Source organism: Aotus nancymaae, unplaced genomic scaffold, assembly GCF_030222135.1.
Source record: "Aotus nancymaae isolate 86718 unplaced genomic scaffold, 86718_ANA_hifiasm-v0.15.2.pri h1tg000025l, whole genome shotgun sequence".
NCBI lineage: Eukaryota > Metazoa > Chordata > Mammalia > Primates > Aotidae > Aotus > Aotus nancymaae.
In genome coordinates this window covers 20580601-20594326 of record NW_026988438.1, presented here as the reverse complement: position 1 = coordinate 20594326, position 13726 = coordinate 20580601, and the positions used below count along the sequence as shown (strand labels likewise).

General features: G+C 34.5%; 1 protein-coding gene across 1 annotated transcript in view; it reads left to right on the top strand.

Moving 5' to 3' along the window:
- ZNF804B (zinc finger protein 804B) overlaps positions 1-4972 on the top strand; it is a 541723-nt gene extending 536751 nt beyond the window's left edge. The window contains exon 4 of the mRNA XM_012450859.3: positions 352-4972. Within this exon, the coding sequence (XP_012306282.2) occupies positions 352-4021 (3670 nt within the window). The 3' untranslated portion in view covers positions 4022-4972. The remainder of the gene's footprint in view (positions 1-351) is intronic.
- Positions 4973-13726: the final 8754 nt, after the last annotated feature.

Sequence of the window (13726 nt, the reverse complement as noted above, 5' to 3'; positions counted from 1 at the left end):
ATGCACTGATTGGAAAACTATTAGTGAAATAATGTTAAATCTGTATTCCAAAGATTGATAGATTCTGGAGGACATACATGGTGATGTAAATGCTTTAGTAGCACTAGCGTAAGTACTCACTTGCTATTGCTTTTTGGTAATTTTGAAATACTACATGTAAACAATTCATTTTAGAAATAGCCACTATAAAACTTAGACTGAGCTATATAAGCACAACAAAACATTATATTTTAGAAGATGAAACTCATAAGTTGTAAAATAACTCATCATAGAAACACTATAAAACTTTCATATGTAGATATGATTCAAAATCTAATATGTTAATCATTTAAATATTTATTGTATTTACAGTGTTTCTGGAAATGGACCAGCATACAAAGCCCCCAGGGTAGCCATAGAAAAGCAACTCCAGCAAGGAATTTTCCCCGTTAAGAATGGTAGAAAGATATCATGCATGAAGAGTGCACTTCTCCTTAAAGGAAAAAATCTCCCCAGAATCATTTCTGATAAACAGCGATCCACCATGCCAAATCGACACCAATTACAAGCAGACAGGTGTTATTTGTTTGGAAATCGGATACCGCAAACATCTTCAGATCTCAGCAACGCAAATCACAGAACAGGAGTATCATTTTCTTTTTCCAAAAAAGTGCACCTAAAATTAGAGTCTTCAGCATCAGTTTTCAGTGAGAACACCGAAGAAGCCCATGATTGTAACAAGTCACCCATTTATAAAACAAAACAAACTGCAGATAAATGCAAGTGCTGCAGGTTTGCAAATAAAGATACACACCTTGCCAAGGAAAAAGAGGTAAACATCTCACCAAGCCATCTGGAAAGTGTTTTACACAATACCATCTCCATAAACTCTAAAATTTTGCATGACAAAAATGACTCTATTGATGAGACACTAGAAGATTCAATTGGCATTCATGCTTTGTTCTCTAAATCTAACATTCATCTTTCAGATGTAGATTTTACTCCTTCCAGCAGAGAAAAAGAAACTAGAAATACATTGAAGAACACTTTAGAAAATTGTGTTAATCACCCATGCCAAGCAAATGCTTCCTTCAGCCCACCAAACATTTACAAGCACAGTGATGCCAGGATATTTGAATGTCTGGATGAGTTTTCATCACCAGAGCCAAGTGAACAAAAGAGTACAGTGCATCTGAATCCAAATTCCAGAATAGAGAACAAAGAAAAATCTTTAGATAAAACAGAAAGAGTTAGCAAAAAAGTTCAAAGACTTGTAAGAGAAGCATGTACCCATAATGTGACATCTAAATCACTGCCTTTTCTCCACGTTCAAAGCAAGGATGGCCACACCACTCTTCAATGGCCTACGGAACTTCTGCTGTTTACAAAAACAGAACCCTGTATTTCCTATGGCTGCAACCCACTGTATTTTGATTTTAAGCTTTCTCGGAACACAAAGGAAAGTCACAATCCAGAGGACTTAAAAACAGAATTGGGTAAGAAGCCCTTGGAAGTGAAGACTAAAAGAGAGAGCCAAGTCTCAGGTTTAATCAAAGACCAACAAAAATTGAACCAAGAAGATAATGAATATCTGAAACCAAAGATGATGACAGGTAATCCGGATTGGGAAAAATTCCAAAGAAAATATAATTTGGACTACAGTGATTCTGAGCCAAATAAGGGTGAATATACTTTTAGTGCAAATGATTTGGAAATGAAAAATCCTGAAGTGCCTCTTTACCTCAATATGTCTCTAAACGATTGTGCTGGAAAGAATAACAATAGTGAGAATGAACTTAAAGAACCTACAATGGCCCTTTGGCAGGGCTGCAGAAAGGTAGTTCTAAATGATACAGATGAGGGCCTATCTTTTCCTACCTACATCTCTAGGACTAAAAAGCATAAACTAATTTCTTGCAATCCTCGATCAGAGTTTGAAGATGAAAGGCAATTCAACTGCAAGTCCAGTCCTAATACGATAGGGGGTCACAGTGACCACGGGAAAGACTTCCGTGTAATTTTGAAGAGTAACCACATCAGCATGACCAGCAAGGTTTCTGGATGTGGAAACCGAAGATACAAGAGATGCTCTCCAAAGTCTTCTTTGAACAGGCATTCTTACCCTTCGGAAACATCCCCTAGCAGCCTGTCCAGCTTCAGAAGTACTTGTTCAAGTCACAGATTCAATGGTAATAGCAGAGGTAATTTGCTCTGCTTCTGTAAAAGAGAACACCGCTCAGTTGAAAGGCACAAACGGAAGTGTCGAAAGCACAACTGCCTCTACTTGTCTGATGAAATAACGAAGAGCAACCAAATGCCGTCTGAAACACAAAAAGAGAGGAACTGCAAATTGTGGGAATCATTTAAAAATGAAAAATACTCAAAACGTAGATATTGTCACTGCAGAGAAAGACAAAAACTGGGCAAAAGTCAACAACAATTTTCAGGGCCAAAATCTACAAGAATCATCTATTGTGATGCTAACTCACAGATTTCCTGTACTGGAAGTGGTGAAAAACCACCTAATTGCCAGGGAGCTCAGCATGACAGATTGGACTCTTACTCAAGAGAGAAAATTTATTACTTGAATACAAGCAAGAGAAATCAAGAGTCTTTGGACAGCCCCCACATTTGTGATCTTGGAAAAGTCAGGCCTGTGAATTGTAACTCTGGGAATACCAGCTGCCTTCTAAAGAACTGTTCCAGTGGCCCTCCAGAAAGCACAGAATTAAACATTGCAGAAGCAGAGAGGACCCCTCTAACAGCAAAAAGCCTTTTAGAAAGAATACAAGCCAAGAAATGTCATGAAAAGTCAAGTGATGTTGAGGTCTCTTCAAGCAGTTGTAAAAATGAATTAGAGGCTCATTCACAAGTCCCATGCACAATTCAACTTGTACCATCAGGCTGTAACAGACAAGCATTGCCTTTGTCTGAAAAAATACAGTATGCAAGTAAGAGCAGAAACGATCGAGACAGTGCAATTCCAAGGACTACAGAGAAAGACAAAAGCAAAAGTTCACAGACAGATAATTGCACAACTTTAGCAGACACTGATTGTGATGACCATCTTTCTAAGGGTATAATTCACCTGGTAACAGAGTCTCAGTCACTAAACATAAAAAGGAATCCAATAGCAAAACAACAATCAAAACCTTTAATTAGTGAAATCCAACCTTTTATTCAAAGCTGTGACCCAGTGCCAAATGAATTCCCTGGTGCTTTTCCATCTAATAGATATACTGGTGTTACTGATTCAACAGAGACCAAAGAAGACCAAATAAATCTGGACTTACAGGATGTAAGCATGCATATAAATCATGTAGAGGGAAATATAAACTCTTCCTATGACAAAACTATGCAGAAGGCTGACAAAGTCGAAGACGAATTAGAAATGTATCATAAATCTCTCTCTCCCCCTTTAATTCAACAGCCCATCACATTTTCTCCTGACGAAATAGATAAATATAAGATCCTACAGCTACAAGCCCAGCAGCATATGCAGAAGCAACTCCTATCAAAGCATCTTCGAGTTTTGCCTGCTGCAGGACCTACTGCCTTCTCTCCAGCCTCAACCATACAGACCGTTCCAGTTCACCAGCACACTTCTATCACCACCATCCACCACACGTTCCTGCAGCATTTTGCTGTTTCTGCTTCCTTAAGTTCTCATAGCAGTCACCTCCCTATTGCTCATCTTCATCCTCTTTCACAGGCACATTTCACTCCTATTTCATTTTCGACTCTGACTCCAACCATTATCCCTGCACATCCCACCTTCTTAGCAGGTCATCCCCTGCATTTAGTAGCTGCTACCCCCTTCCACCCATCTCATATAGCACTTCAGCCCCTGCCCCCTACAGCATTTATTCCTACACTGTTTGGCCCTCACTTAAACCCAGCCACAACTTCTATCATCCACTTGAATCCTTTAATCCAACCAGTATTCCAAGGTCAAGATCTTTGCCATCATTCTTGCTCTAGCCAGATGCAACAGTTAAATGAAGTGAAAGAGGCCTTAAATGTGTCCACGCACTTGAACTAATAAGTGTTGAAGTCCCTCTTGTGGATAATTTTTTAAATTGTCACTACCTATAAAATAATATATTTAAAACAGTCTATCAATTATAAGATTTAAAATATTGCCGCCAATTCAAAATGTGACCAATATATAAATATAAACTGAAATGCTAACATTAAGAGCATTTTAATAATTTTTTAGCTTGCCAAAATAATAGGCAAATTTAAAATAATTTTATGAAAGGGTAGAGGGAAGAAGGAAAAGGGTTAAAGATTTGTTTTGGATGGGTTTTCACCTAATGTTATAAAATAGCAACAGAAAACATTCAAGCAGAGCATTAAAATTAAAAAGAAAAATCAAATGAAATATGGCACCCTGTGTTCTAAGTGCTTGTTACGAGAATGAATGAGTGTTGATTTGGCTTATTTGTTAGATAATAAAAGGTCAGTGAAATGAAGCGATTATTAAAAATAATTTCTGTGGTTAGCTACTAAGTTTTCAATTAATGTAGTCCGTTACTGTATTTTCATAGGAAATAAGAAGATATTTTCTGATTAGGTTGAAAATTATACTTCAGTAAAAACAATCTTTATAGATTGCACTTTTGAGTTTCTGTGAAAAATAAATTATCTTCATTTTGCATAAATCTATGTCAAGATAATTCTGTAATTATAAGAATCAGCAAAATCTAAAACTAAGAATGTTTAACTTTTGTATTAAAAAAGATACAACTATCAGTATTTGATAAAGCAAACTCAAAAATAAAATGTACTCAGAATAACCTTTTAAATATATTGGTCAATCTGTCAAATAGTACAGGAATTATAAGGTTAAGTGTTTATTATTCTTCTACTCAAAAGTTTTACTATGTTCAGCTAATATATCTATAAGGATAGAGGTAAAGGTTTGAAAGTGTCGATGTTTTTACATGTTTCTTGAAGATATCTTATTAAATACCTGGTGTGTTTTATTCAATTGTGCTAGATATTTATGGAACAATGAATGATGATGAATAAAATCACCATACATGTAATTTTGCAAACAATTTCAAACATTCACAATGGTTTTCGGCCCACAAAATTTTCATTTCCTACATCTATATTGGTGCATGATCCTAGAGTTAGGTTTATTATTTTTTGTTCTTAAGCTTGAGTTTCAGAGAAAATCAAACGTAACAGAAATGGAGGTGGTCATTTATCTAATAATGCTGTCTATACGAAGATGCAAACTCCTCTACCACTAGAAGATTAGAGGATGTCTTCTTCAGCCTCGGCGTCAAAATGACGACAGCTATATTTACTTAAGGTCTGCTGTGATTCAGGTAGAGTCACCCTAACCACTTGTTTGCATTATCTTCTTTACTTTTCACTGCTATATTTTTAAATCAGTATTATGTTTCCTCGTTACAGATAAGGAAAATGAAGTACAAAAGTTAAATACTAAATACTTGGTAAACAGTAGGAAAGGACATCTTTGATTCAGGAGAGACGGTGAGAGGTGAGAGAGAAAGAGAAAGAAAGAGTGGAGCGAATAAAAATAATAAAAGGAGATAAAGTAAATTTGAAATTTTAACAGAAAGAAAAACTGCAGTTTCCAAGATATCATCAGAAACTTGTGAGATAAGAGTTCTGACTGGTATATAACAGTGACAAAATCTAATTAATTTAAAAGGATTAGAAAAATGAAGAAAAACCATCAAATAGCAAAAAGCTATACTTGCATGGAATTCCATGAGAATAATTATAAAAGACCATTGACGAACATTGAGTAAATCCAGAAAGAAGCTAGATAAATGAAGTATTTCTTATAAAATGGATGATAAATGGTCTAGCAGGGTTTTTTTAAAGTAATGTGAAAAATTATTTCCTAAAGCAAAAAATTACAAAGCTGGTGCACAGACAAGATAATCATGGGAACTCACTGGAAGTCCTATTATAAAAACACTAGCCATCTGATTGATTTTTATAATTGTCTTGGTGCCAATTTAAACTCTTAGAAGGCTAGACCAGAGCACCTCTACTGAGCACTTAATTTTGACTAACAAAGACAGATTGATATGAATGGATGACATGGAAATGACTATTTCATCTTGTATTAACAATGATGAAGTGTTCACCAGACAAACTAATTTGGACTATGTAGAAAGCAGACTTCTCCCTTTAAATAAAAGATAATTTGTACTCCAGAGTGAGAAGTTGGAAAAATTGTGGCATCACATGAGGAAAAATGCAATTATGCAGCTTACTTCCCCCCAGATCAGTAACTGTAGGCTGAAACACTGTTTTGTTTTCCATTTTACCTTAAGAGAAACACATTCTGGGAAAAAAATAAAACAGAAAGAATTTTAAATATATATTAAACTCTAAAATAGTTCAATTAAAAAACTGTCACTGTGATGGATTGTATTTTTAGCAGTATTTCCTTCCATTTACTTAATTATTTGACAGGTGACTTTGAGCATTAAATTTATTTTATGACTGTTGCCTGATATTTACAGGGTAATTTTCTTTATGGGATCACTGTTTCACAAGTGGCTCATGGAGACAGTTTTTAAAAATCTCTTTCAAACTCTAAATGCTTAAGAAAGGCTGTGAAATCTTATACACAAGTACACACACACACACAACGCACAAACATACACTTATCTATATATTTTTCTTAATTATAAACCAGTCTAACATCAGATAGCATCATTGGATCTGAGGTATAGTTACACAAAATAAATGCTTTGTATGAAGAACTGAAAATTTGGGGAAGTTCAGCTTCTTAATAATTCCCTGCCAAATTCAGCAATAAAAAAATACAATGGGCCTATAAAAATGTAAAGGTGAACTTAAGGTTTACCTTTAAGGCATTACAAATAAAATATTGGAAATTATTAGAATATAGAGAATGATTTAGAAGGTCTCCAATTCCCAGAGTTTTTTGCTTAGGTAGACATTTTACAAAATGATCCCTTGAAATTTATTTCATCTACCTAAAATGGATTTAACAGTGACCCCTTTTCTTTAGTTTCTGCCAGGACTTAATGGAATCTCTCTGTTATTTCTGAATGGAAATATACTCAAAGACACTAATTCTGTAAAACGTTTCTGTTAAATGGAACACTTAACTGGTAAAATTACTCAGGATTCTATTGCGGAATCTCATTATCTCCTTAGTGCATGAAGTTATTACTTACACAGTTGCAAATGCTGACGGCAACACAGCTTTCTGAATTTTACCACCATACTTTCAAGCTGATCCCAAAACATTATACATTTCAAAACATTTGAAACAATAATTGAAGATATGGAGATGGGTCTATCCATTAAGATACTGCTTGGCATTCAGGTGCTCTTGACGTACGTGAATGAAACATCCAGATGCTCTCCCCAGGATGTGTGGATAGTTGACTCCTTAGTGGTGAAATAATACTGCTGATCATCTCAAATTAGTAGCACATTTCTTAATATTTTCTAAAAAGTTATTAGCATTTTCAGAGATCCTTTCTGAGTTTTCAGAAACGTAGTTAACATTCTTAAAAATATATATTAATATCAGATCCAGTTTTGTAAAAACACAATTTAAAAGATCTAAATCTTACACATCAGTGTATACGGCTAAGATACTTAAGGGTAAAATGGACCTAGTGCTCATCTCTGGCCCAGCAAAGCTCGTGAAATGGTTTAGTTTTGATTCTTTAAATTTGATGAACTCATGAAGAGAAATGTGCTCTCATTGGCAAGTAGAAACATTATTAAAAAGCAAGTGAGTGACTAGCTCCACACAATAGTCAGGAAAACAGATAATTGCCCTTTGTGTCTCAGACTGAAACCACTTCAATAAGATGAGAATTTCCCACTAAAATACGAATTCTGCTGCCAATAAGCCTGGGTCTAGAGGATTTTCAAAGGTTATCATTTCATTCCAGCAAAAATATTATCCACTTCTTCTATTAGGTAGACATTTAAGGTGATTGTTGTATCTTTGGATTAAGCTATATTAAATGGAAGCAGCAGCTGAATGGGTTAGGTTTAGAATAAGCCAATATTAGAAAGATAAGCCAAAGGGTCATTTTCATATAGGAGCTACATATAGGAGAGGGTGCTCCCAATCCACTTTTTAAATTCTTTTTCTCAAAGTCACTTCCTTTTTATGCAACCCCCCTGCCAACCCCCATCCCCTCCCCAACCCCATTTTTCTTAAATAGCAAGAGTAAGAATATCTTGTGAGAAACATTAAAGTAAAATCAGGCAAATTGGGAAACTTAAAATATGTATGAGTGCACATGTGGGTGTGAATCTGTGTGTGTTTTCAATAAATATACTCTTTAGTCTTTTATTGTAGATCTTGATCTTTGTTCAAAATAGTGTTTTTCAAAACATATTCACATATTGAAACAATAACTTCAAGAAGAGGTTTCTTATTCCCAAACAAAATTGTTATTTCCTTCAATATGTGAAATAAAATAGTTGACAATGTAAATTGGTTGTGTACCTGTTTAAAGCAAATTCCCATCTTACTCAATTCTAATTAAGTACTTAATTTGTAATTAAACTTGGTGAACCTCTGGCAATATGATACATAAACCAATAATTTTATTTTGCATTTTCTGTACAAATTGTCTTTTTAAACTATACTGTGGCTAAGTAAATTGCACTATTGTACATGCAAAGCAGCTTTTTTAGGTTATTCAATAAATTACTGGGACTGTAGTTCAATGCAATAATATTTTTTTCAATAAAAAGCTTAATGATATAGGAGTGTTAGTCATGTATTTCTAACAAAAAGCATACCAAAATATAAGAACAAAATCAAATGCAAAATGGTGTGGAAATATTCTGTATTTTACACTGCTGAATTAAAATGCATTTATCATTTTATTTATTACTGTATGTATTTATATTTAAAGGCTGGGATTTCTTAGACTGTTTCTTAAAATTTTAGTGTTATTAAAATAAGCTGTTTCCTCCAAATGAAAATAAATATAACTTTAAAAATTCTATAGATGTATCCTTTGTTGGAACCTATAATAGATATACATATACTATAAAATCTGTTTCTTTTTGTTTGCTTTAAAAATGTGAACTAATGTTTTGCAATATTTTAACAAAGCTTCATAAATAGTTTCAGGAATATATTCTTTAATTGGTAATATAATGTGGTAGCATTCTACAGATTTATTATAACTTTAATGTAAAATCTAGAGATACTTTAATTAAAAGAAACCCCAATAAGCTGTCTCAGTAGGACTCAACTCACTAAGAAATCTCTTTAATCAAGCATGACCAATGGCATGGGAAAATGGCATTTCATAAAACTCCCACTCCTCTTTATTTTCTTAATCGTTGCACTCCATTCCTAATAAGCGCTCGTCTAGGGGATGCTACTCTGATATTCGTGCAAAATCTGAGTACAGGTATTGGTTAGAAATACCCACTAAATGCTCTCTTGTTCTTGAATTACATCTATCCTTATCCTTCCCTTTGCCCTTCAACAAGCTCTAACCGAATCCTAAATCTCCTTACTTTTATGTTTTGATTGAATGAGCTGGCACTTCCTGTGCATTTTAACGGAACAGAACTTTGCAATGCACCCTAAACTAGTGGTAGAGTTTGAGCTTTCAATAGAGAAATGTTTCAGACGCCAGTCACCTGCCTCCCTACACTTCCAGCCTAGATTTCCTACTTCTACGTTAGATCATTTATTAGAACACTGCTATGTACTAAAAAAGTATCTTTTCACACAATACATACACACTGACACACAGTTACATGCACACGTGCAGATCTACATCGTTGGTGGAGTCATGACAGAAACTCTCCTTTCTTAATTCATCAAATTGTACCATTTATTGAGTACCTAATATGAGCCAAATACTGTTTATATCCTCCCCACTAGCTATATTCCTGGATTCCCTCTGAGAAGGAAACTAGGTTTCTCCTGAAAATGAAAAGAGGTGATATTAATAATTCTACTGAGACATATGAGCAAATGGTAATTTATGGTCTCTATACTCAGAGCCTGCTCTTCATAATGTGTGAGCCTTCTGCCTTTGTTCACTATCTGTGTCATTTTTGGTTCATCATAAACGTTTTTACACCAATAGAAAATGAGTGTCATACACTCTTTTTTTTTAAGAGACAGGATCTCACTCTGTCACCCAGGCTGGAGTGCAGTGGCACCGTCATAGTTCACTGCAGCCTCAATTTCCTGGGCTCAAGCAATCCTCCTGCCTCAACCTCCAGAGTAGCTGCAACTACAGGCACATGCCACCACACTCTGGCTAATTTTTTAAAAATTTTCTTGAGACAGGGGTCTCACTAGGTTGCTCAGGCTGGCTGCAAACTCTTGGCCTAAATTATCCTCTCAACTCTGCCTCCCAAAGTGCTGGGATTACAGGTGTGAGCCACTGTGCCCAACCCATCATATACTCTTAAGGTTGTTTTCTTTTGCTCATTTACTGGTGGACTTGAGTCATTTCTCAAATGTCAATTTTTTTAATGCTTTGAATTCTAGAGAGAAAACCTAGCAGAAATTTCTAAAGGTACTTAGCAATAAAAAAATGAAAGCCACTCAGCAGACTGGCACACTCAAGAGAATGCTGATTAGAATGCTCTTTCCTAGGTACTCTTATAATTCCTTTCCTCTTTTCACTCAAGTGTTTTTCAAATGTCTACTCCCCAGGGATGTCATTCTTAACCACTGAATCTGGAAGATACCTACTTAAATATTTAAGGTTATACAATTAAACTTGAATTATTTTATAAAAAAATTAATCTATTCTGTTATATACACATATTTATAGTTGCATTTGTATTTATATATTTCTAAAGTCCATCTTAGAAATAAAAATTTTGAGGAGAGGGAATTTATGAGAGGATAATTTTTTTCCCTCTTTTGTTCATTGCTATATTTCAATTTCCTAGAATTATACTGGAAACATAGTAGACACTCTGTCAATATGTGTTGAGTAAAATAATAAATGAGTGAATTGAAGAAGACTCTCAGCTTACTGGTTGTCTTGATGCAATGTTCTTTTACTGAGCAACAGTGTGCAAAGTTTGATGCAATTTATTTAACAGATTATAATTTGGAAATCAAAGCCTATCATTTCATCTAAAAAGTAGAAGTTAAAAAAAGAACTTGTTGATTAATTGATAAAATATTTGTTGAAGTGTTGTTTAGTCATTATTTTAACTTTTAGAATATCCTTAGGACATAACGTATTATTTCCTTGAAGATGTAAAATGTACATGCATACGTAAAATATTAATGTATATCTTAAGTATTGCAATGATTAGTAAAAGTATGTATCATATAACCTCTTTCAGTTTAGGTATTGTCTTCAATCCCAATAGTCAGAGGCAGTATAACCAACATTGTTTGGGTACATATATCTACTCCTCCATATGTAATGTTCCCACTGCTATTTACAGTTGGTAGGACACGATGGAAATTCTTTGGAGTGTGAATCTTTTAACCATTTAACTAATACACATTAGGTGGCTACTACTTACAAAGGACAGATATAGCAGTACATAAACTATCTAAAAGTTCTGCTCTTACTGAGCTTACATTTTAATGGAGGGAGAATAAAAAGAACAAAATAAGCAAAATATGTGATCTAAAATAGTAAGTGCTGAAGAAGTTAATCGCAATTTACACATAATAAAAGAGCCTATATTTGTACCAAAATCTTTTTTATTATTAAATCTTTGCTTATTCTTCTACATGAAATGGTGTAAGATAGACATTGCTATCTGGACAATAATGCGTGTTTATTTGGTTACTCCACTGAAGAAGGATGGTGAGTTTAAAGAAATTCATCTATTTTAAATGGACTTTGGAGAATATTTATAAAATGTAGCCTAGTGTTGGCCATGTTAAGCCTATTTTGACTTTGAGACTAGAATTCTGTAATTGCACTAGTTCAAAATGTGTTGCTATTGAATAATTTAAAATGTGATGTATGCTTATAGGAGAAACAATGGCATATTTACAGAGGTATGAATGCACCATTGTAGTCATCAGCACTTAATGCATGTTCCAAAAGGAAAAAAACTCGATTTCAGAGAATGACAGGTGAAATTGTCTTCTGAATTCTCTGTTTTAGGAAAGCAGTAGGTGTGAGGAAAACCTCTCGCTTTTGTCAAAATCTACAGGGAAATTCCATTTCATCAAGAGGATAGGCTCCCCGGGGTTTGCTGTTATGGTTTAACTAGTTGCTGTATTTACTAAAGTGTGACCGTTTCATACCTCTCTGATGTGAAGCCATTTTCTTCAATCCCACAATCAACAATTATTTACAGAGCTTTTTGTTTTCTGTTACCTAGTCGTTTCTTCTTTTGCCCCACCGACTTAAACAATAGTATAATTCCTTTTTTCTCTGTCTAGAAGCAGAATGAAAATGGGAAAAGCATCCCATATAAAAATCTGAACTCCATGAGAAATGTTACTTCTTGATTTCTAATTGATTATCTTCGCAAATGATAAAGAAATTAATTATCAATAAATGAGGCTGTTTAATAAACAAAGCTTTTTGTATTGTTGTTACACAGAAAAATGTATCCTTGGGGATGATATCAAGTGTTTCTCCTTGGAAAGCCAGGCTCTGAATTGCAGCATTGGCTGGCCTTGGTTTCTTATTTCAAATTCAGCTGTCCCATTCTTGATGGCAGCATGGGGTTGGTTGTCACTACTTATAGAGATGTTCCAGTGCTTCAGGCTGATTTCTGGCATGTCCTTTAAGCATTACACCGCCCCTCTTGGGCATGGCTATTATCCTACTACTCCTTAGATAGTCCGCCCTCATCAATTTTTCTCACATGCCAATCCTGTCAGAATTGGGTTTTCACAATCATTGTGACAAATATGAAGAAGCAAATGCATCCTGAACCCCGACCAATGCGAATTTTATTCTGCCTACTGAGGTTGCGTCAGTTGTAGTTGCACTAGAATTTAGTAACCAGCTATGAAGAGGAGACAAATTCTCATAAATTGAAAGTGTTTGTGACCACACAGTTACTTTGTCTGTTTGAGACTTGATGTATGATAGTGTTCTATTATGAGAAAATGAGTTTGGGTGCCAATTTGAGAGGCATGTCATTAGTGAAGATTTCAGAGAGATAAGAGCTTAAATATTTTCATAGAGGAAAGAGCTTATCCAAAAGTTGTCAGTGTTATTCATGCTTCCTCAGTCAAGATGTACTGACGTATCATAGGAAAAATATAGCAACCATAGTTGACTAGCAGGTTAAAGAGCAATGGTCACAATCTGTTTGTCTTATCTACTACCACAAGATTGATAAATATTAATTGGCTATGCCAGGATTGCCAAGCTGTGGGACAATGGTATACTTGTGATTTTGCATCCTACTATTTTTTTCTTAACTTACCATTATAACTTTTTCCTTCTTGCTACATTGTTTCTTAATTAGCATTTTGAATTAGGAAGGAAAGTGCATGGAGTCAATATACTATAATTTACGTAACCATTCCCCATGTTATTGATATTTAGACTTTCCCCTAGATTTTTGCAAATATAAAGAATGCTTCCATGAACATGTTTATAGATGTAGTGTTTTTTCTTCTTCTTACTGATGATAAGGTTCTTTCTTGGAAATGGAGATCAAAGCACACATTATGGTTTTGTAGAGATTACCAAATTGCTTTCCAGTGAGTTTTATCAAGATCATAAATATAAATATATCAAAAACCATGAAAGTAATGTGCTATAATTCATTT